Here is a 7,302-nt window from a genome sequence, read left to right on the forward strand (position 1 = left end):
TGGGGGATTGTGAGATTCTAGAATTTGAAGGAGAAGAATACTTAGGGTGAGTTTAGATGTTGAAGTGAGTTGAGTTGAGTTGAGATGATAAAATATTGTTAGAATATTATTTTTTAATATTATTATTATTTTGAGATTTGAAAAAATTGAATTGTTTATTATATTTTATGTTGGAATTTGAAAAAAATTGTAATGATGAGTTGAGAGTATTTTATGATCCAAACGCAGCCTTAATTGCAATAGTGAAACACATTGTGAAAACGGAACAAAATGGGGGAGAAAGAGTTTCATGGGGATGACGGGAATTGGTGGGTGTAATGGCGTTGTCCAGCTGTGGCGGCGACGAACCTGCTTTAGTGCGGCGGTGGTCTGGGTTTGGTGTGGCGGCAGCAGTTTGGGTTTGGTGTGACAGCGTTGGTCTGGGTTTTGAATGTAAAGATGAAGGAATTCGTTTCTCTTCTCAAATTTGACTGGTAGTGTGGCTTGATCAGATGAATCAGATTTATTGTGTCTAATGTAAAACTTCATACGTGGCATGTTGTGATTGAGGGCGGTTAAACGGCCAACATCAGCCAGACCGACCCAAAGAGTTTCATCGTTATAACGATCCTAAACTTCTAAACAAAACATAAAAAAATATAATTTTTTTAAATTTTAAAATAAAAATAATATTAAAAAATTATATCTACTAATATTTTAATTTTATATTTTAACTGTTTAGGAAACTTTTGCCGGCCCTGATCCGTGATCGGTCCGTGGTGCTCCGTAAGTGTAGCATAGCTCTTCCGTAAGTTGTTTTCATGGGCCCATGGCCCGAAACAATATATATTCTCCGTGCTATGTCCGCGAGTACATATACAACACGAATCACGATAGGCTCAAAAAAAGAGATTCGAAAATAAATACGAAGCAAAGTAAACTCTGTGAAATTATTGGAAGCCATGGCCAAGAAAGAGGCGCAGAACGAAGTAAGCTCAGTGGTCTCCGATCTCATTGACTTCTTGAACGCCTCCCCTACTGCTTACCACGCCGTTGGTAATTATTTAATCTCTCTTCTTTGTTGTCCATTTCCGTTTTTTGAAGTTCCTCATATGTCCCATCTTAATATCTTACCTTCCTCTCTTGAGTATTTGTTTGGATTTCGAAGACGGTTCTCTTTTTCTGTTTTTTGTAAGGAGTGATTAATTGCGTCTATTAACTTAATTTAAGATGAGGCAAAGAAGCAGTTGAGAAGCGCGGGGTATGAGCAAGTTTCGGAGAGGGAGGATTGGAAATTGGAAGCCGGAAAGAGATATTTCTTCACGCGGAATTACTCCACGATTGTCGCTTTCGCGATCGGAAAAAAGTACGGTTTTCTTTGTTAATTTCTTCTGTTCTTTCAATAACTTCACCATATTCATTTTTTGACTACGTTTGGTTGCTGAAAAAATGCAAGAAAACAAAAGAAATCAAATTTGTGAATTTTATGATTTTTACCATTGGGAGCACCTAGTTAACATAGATAAAATACATTTCATTGAGCTTAAAAGAAACTGTTTGGCTTAGTCCAATTTTCCGTAGTTGTACAATTAATTATTGCTTGATAAAGAGTTAGTTTATTTATTGCTGATATTGTGCAACTTTTATTTAGGTATGTTGCGGGAAATGGATTCCATATAGTTGGTGCTCATACTGATAGTCCTTGTCTGAAACTGAAGCCCGTTTCCAAGGTGACCTTACCTGATTTGAAATATTACTTGCATGCTGTAATATATAATTGGATTGTTTAAGGAGAATTTCCTTCTTTGTTGGGGAAATCTGGTGGCTTGGGCAGGTAACTAAAGGTGGGTATTTGGAGGTTGGTGTTCAAACATATGGGGGCGGCTTGTGGCATACTTGGTTTGATCGTGACTTAACAGTTGCGGGAAGGATGATAATCAGAGAAGAAAAAGATGGTTCTGTTTTATACTCACATCGTCTTGTTAGAGTCGAGAGGCCCATTATGCGGATCCCGACCCTAGCAATTCACTTAGACAGGTTGCCTTGCTGTATGAAATGCTTTCTCACCTGTTTGGATGTTGTGTGTTCATGGTTTAGATAGAACTGTGAATTTTAACTTTGAAGCTACCTTCTTTGAACAATTTGTTATGTTCTGTGAACAGGGGCGTTAATGATGGGTTCAAGATCAACACACAGAGCCATCTTCTTCCTGTCTTGGCAACATCAATAAAGGTAAACTTGAGATTACACACACTCGTATGCTTCATCCTATCTATGTGTTTTTTTTTATGTTTATTCTGTTGATGGTCATAGAACATGATTAAGAGGAATTGTTTTGCTTAAGAATGCCGGTATTGTATGTTTAGCCATGATCACATGTTTGTCTGATCTAATGAAAAGAGGAGTAACTGAACCTCAGACAAATGTGGCTTGATTAAAGTTTGAGTGAATGTATTCCTTTTGATCAAATTTTTGCTTTATCCTTCTCAACTACCTTTTGTAGGCAGAGCTCAATAAAGCTGTTGCTGAAAATGGTCCAGTTGAAACTGGAGTTCAGATTAATGGAGAAAAAGTTAATGAAAGAACTACCAATAACAGCTCGAAGCATCACTCGCTTCTGTTAGAGGTTGATAAATTCTCTCTTTTCTCTTCTCTTTTGCAGGGGTGGGGGTTGGGGGGAGATAGGGAAAATTAATTTATATTAGTATGGTCCAGACTGCATGATTATGTTAGAGGTATGATCACATGTAGTTTTTACACTTTTTGGAGTATCTCAGCTTGATTTTTTTGGTAATGCTTCTTGGTGATTTGTGTCTCTCTACTCTTTTTTTTTTTTTTTCTAGCTGCTTGCAAGTCAGATTGACTGTAAGCCAAATGATATATGCGATTTCGAGTTACAAGTGTGTGATACTCAACCAAGTATTGTAGCTGGTGCCACAAAAGAATTCATTTTCTCTGGGCGGCTCGATAATCTCTGCATGTCATTTTGCTCTCTAAAGGTATGACTTGGCATAAAGGCTGTCTTCTCTTTTTGTTGAGACGGAATTAAGAGGTGCATATCTGAGTTGATTGTTTGCCTTGCCATTTTCTTGCTGTGCAATGTGCTAAATATTGTGCTTCACTCATTTCTCATGTCGAATTTGGGAGCCTTTGAAATTCTTCATGGCTGATAAAAGGTTGTGCCTTATGGATTTTTTATATTAAAAGTTTCTAAAATCACGAACACTTCAGGTGAATGCAGTTATTTATATAATGAATTCCTCTTCTGTTCCTATGTGTGATTCCCTTGATCTTCATCTTTTGTGATGTCAATGGCTTGGCCCTGCTATGTATAATTTATGGTCCTAGATACATATTGAGCATGAGCTTTTTGTCCCATCCCCAGTATTGTATAGCATGTTGCATTTTTTTTTCTCCTAATTATATTGTTTGGTCTTTATGCTTTTCAATTCAGCATTTTGTCATCTAATAAGGTACAGTGAATTACGTCAGTTATTGGAACTGTCTGCTTCATTTTCCCTTGTGCTAGATCATAGGTGCCACAGGGTAAGTCTAAAATACTTGCATTATCTATTGTCTGTCATTTGGACGTGAGGCTTGGCACTTTTTTCAGAAATATTTTCTTTGCTTCCCTTTCTTGGGCAACATGCAGATTGATTCCTTGAGGACAAACTGATTAATCTTAAACTTTATTGAACTGAATTTGGAAATGATAAAAGTGAATTGATAAGAAAAGTTTTTCTGGAACTGCCAAGAACTACAGAAAGCTTAGTTATGCAAATTTCTTGGCCGTGATATGGCCCAAAGAAGTACTTATCTGAGCTCTTACTCACCCAGACAGTCCAATGCATGTTTTGGAACTGAAAGATAAAATCTACAATATATTTCTTCCTCTTCCACGTAGATCACCGTTGCTACTTTCTCGTGTTGCTGGTTTTCCTCATGTATTGGAGAAAATATAGTGCGGTCTTAGTTGTTTGAGTTCAAAGCAGCTGATTTGCATATGCTACATTATGGTTTCAATTTCAGGCATTGATAGATGCTACATTTTCTGAAAGCTGTCTTGAGGATGAGACTGGTGTTAAAATGGTAGCCTTGTTTGATCATGAGGAGGTTGGGTCTAACTCTGCCCAAGGAGCTGGGTCTCCTGTCATGGTAGATGCTTTGTCACGAATTACAAGTTCATTTGGCCCAGATTCTAAGGTGATAATTGCTTCATGTCCTTCTGATGATTCTAAATTTTTATTGAAAAAATGAAATGTTCACTATTATTCTTTGATTGATTGCGTGCTTCAAAATATAGATCCGGGTAGATGCTTATATTTTTGTCGATATAGTGTGTAGAATTATGGGTTCTGAACTAATGCAATTTGAAAATAAAGGAATCTGATATATTATTCATGTCAAAACCTGGAAAAATTCTAAATAGGTTTAAAGAATTGCAACTTGCTATTTTAGGAGTTAAGAAGGGCCTGTTTGGATATACATCTATTACACCCAGGTATATCCCTCATTGGGAGGGTGATGAATATGCATTGTTTGTTAAGTCCTACATTTATTCCTTACTAACCGGAACTACACTTCATAATGGTTCTAAATACCTTAATTATAACCTTGACTAATCTTTTTAGAGTATCAGCTGATATGTGATTTGGACTTTCCTTGGGTCATTATAGAATGTTATCAAAGCTGACATAGTCATAATGTGTAGCGTTAAGGCACTCAATGCGACAAAGGCAATAACAAGGACATCGGTGATTTGAGTAGGGTAGTTAGATGAGATGAGATAATTTGTGAATAGTAGTGAAATGGTTTGAGCTAAGATGTTTTATGGGGTTTTGGGAAAGGAGAGAGAAAAAATTGAATAAAAATATTATAAAGTTAAAATATTGTTAAAATATAATTTTTGTTTTGGAATTTAAAAAAATTGAATTGTTTGTTGTGTTTTGTTTGGAAGTTTGAGAAATTTATAATGATTAGGTAATGATTAGATGAGAAAGTTGAAGATTTGAAATGAAAAGGTGTTTGTGTTTGTGGTGTTTGGATATTGAGATAAGATGGGATGAGATGAGATGAGAGGTTCATGCTATCCAAATCAGGCCTAAGTCCAACACATGCAGTGAGTGGTGAGTCCCATCTTGATACCCTACTAGGTACTGAACTTATAATGACTCCAAGGATCTCCAAGTGTTCGAAATATAGACCCAAACGTGACTTGAGGTTTCCCTCAGTCGTTATGGCTTCCCACTTTTATCATTACAGCAAACTCTTGTTTCCTGTGTTGAACCTTAAATTTTGTAATAATGCCCATACCTTGCTACAATGAAATCTTTTTTATACAGCTGAATTGTTTCAAAAAGGTCAACTTTCACTGCCAATAATCAACCAACCAACCAACAAAATAGTGGTTCCCATACTCTTTTCTGAATCCTGTTTAGAGATACATTTTCTGTTCATCATTCTCCATCAGGATGTGGAAGTGACTAGATTACCGAAACAATGAGCATCTGAAAAAAATTGTTTTAAATTCAAAGTTTTGCGATTTTTAATAGATCTGCATTGTTTTTTTCAACCATGATGCGTGAATCATGCTTCAGACTTCGTTTCCCAATTTCAAGCCACCATGGCTTGAGCCCTTTCTCTTATGCAAGAGTTTTGAATTGGATTCGTTGGATTCACAAACATGTGGCATCGGCTGGAATTTAAGAGTGGCATAATCATATTCCTTTCTATACACTCATTCAGTGATTATGTTTTAGTCTGGAAACTTATATACTGTTACTCTATTTTTTTTTTTCTTTCCAGGTGCTTGAGAAAGCAATCCAGAGGAGTTTCCTTGTTTCAGCTGACATGGCACATGCATTACACCCTAATCATATGGTGTGTTGTCTACTGTGCTTGTAATTTTCCAGCGTGGGCAATATATATTCTTTTTGTTGCACACGTTGATAGAGTTCCTCCCACAGGATAAGCATGAGGAAAATCATCAGCCCAAGATGCATGGAGGGCTTGTCATCAAACACAACGCAAATCAACGCTATGCAACCAATGCAGTCACTTCCTTCATATTCAGAGAGATAGCAACAAATCATAAACTTCCTGTTCAGGTCAGTTTTGCCCTGCATTGTTTATTGTATCCGTGAAATAATCCGGGGTACAAGACTTCTATAAATAGAATTAGCCCAAAATTGGAAATATAATTAATAACATGATTTTTATATAAAAAAGGGAATTCTTGCAAGAATTGAAAATATAATTGACCAAACAGAATTGAGATGTTTTTGTGGAACAACAAAGTAATTGAGAAGAGAAATCACTTGTGATGCAGGATTTTGTGGTGCGCAATGACATGGGATGTGGTTCAACCATTGGCCCTATCCTTGCAAGTGGTGTCGGGATTCGTACAGTTGATGTCGGCGCGCCGCAGCTTTCAATGCATAGTATACGAGAAATGTGTGCTGTAGATGACGTGAAGCATTCATATGAGCATTTCAAGGCCTATTTCCAAGAGTTCTCTCATCTAGACGCTAAGATAATAGTTGACATTTAGGTAAGTGTTCATCTTTTGCAGTTCCAATCGCCGCCCATGTGCCATCGTAGGCTCTTGCTTTAAACACATTCAAAACTAACTGGAATGTTGTAGTGGATCTGCAAAGTACTTTGGATCTGTTTCGGTAATTATGTTTTGCTACATGCTTTGAACATTCCTCGCAATTTTCCTTATCCCTTACTTTTCTGATCAAGTTTTCTTATCCCGAAGGTTTGTTGTCCTATTTTAATAAATCGTTCTCTTAAAATGATAAACCTACAATGTTTCTTCAAAACATTGAGCTTAAGCCTCATCATGAATCATGTAACTTTTCCCATATGAAAAATTGTATTCATCATCCTTATACACCATATTTTTTTTAAAATTTTTTTTATCTCTTATCAAATGTGTTATATGTAGATGATGAATAGAATAATTCAATTAGTTTAAGAAGAATAAAAAAAATTAAAAATTAATTTTTTTTTTTTTAAAAGAAGAAAAATAAGTATGGTGTGTAGGAATAATGAGTAGCAAATCCTCTACGTAATTTATGTAGAAAACGTACCAAAATTTTGGAGCTGAACGGCATCCAAGGATGAATTATTGAGCAACACCTCGTTGGATTAGTTTTTCGTCATCCAAAATTAATGAGTCGTCGGATGACAGCACCATATTTGATGCACCCGCAAGAGTATAATATGCGCACCTTTTATAATTTTAAAGATAATTATCTAATATTAAAAGATGAGAATTGTTATAGTCATAAATGAATTATACAAGAGGAATACAATAAA

At 36.0% G+C, this 7,302-nt stretch overlaps 1 protein-coding gene across 1 annotated transcript; it reads left to right on the forward strand.

The window, feature by feature from the left end:
* The first annotated feature begins 228 nt into the window (after positions 1-228).
* LOC108986585 (probable aspartyl aminopeptidase) lies at positions 229-6,718 on the forward strand. Its single transcript, XM_018959241.2, has 12 exons — positions 229-473; positions 722-1,035; positions 1,210-1,345; positions 1,631-1,709; positions 1,814-2,016; positions 2,142-2,211; positions 2,483-2,605; positions 2,823-2,978; positions 4,009-4,182; positions 5,785-5,859; positions 5,946-6,086; positions 6,308-6,718. The coding sequence occupies exons 2-12, from the start codon at positions 942-944 to the stop codon at positions 6,527-6,529; spliced, it is 1,473 nt and encodes a 490-aa protein (XP_018814786.1). The 5' UTR covers positions 229-473; positions 722-941; the 3' UTR covers positions 6,530-6,718.
* Positions 6,719-7,302: the final 584 nt, after the last annotated feature.

The sequence above is a fragment of the Juglans regia genome, chromosome 9, assembly GCF_001411555.2.
Source record: "Juglans regia cultivar Chandler chromosome 9, Walnut 2.0, whole genome shotgun sequence".
In the NCBI taxonomy this organism is placed as follows: Eukaryota; Viridiplantae; Streptophyta; class Magnoliopsida; order Fagales; family Juglandaceae; genus Juglans; species Juglans regia.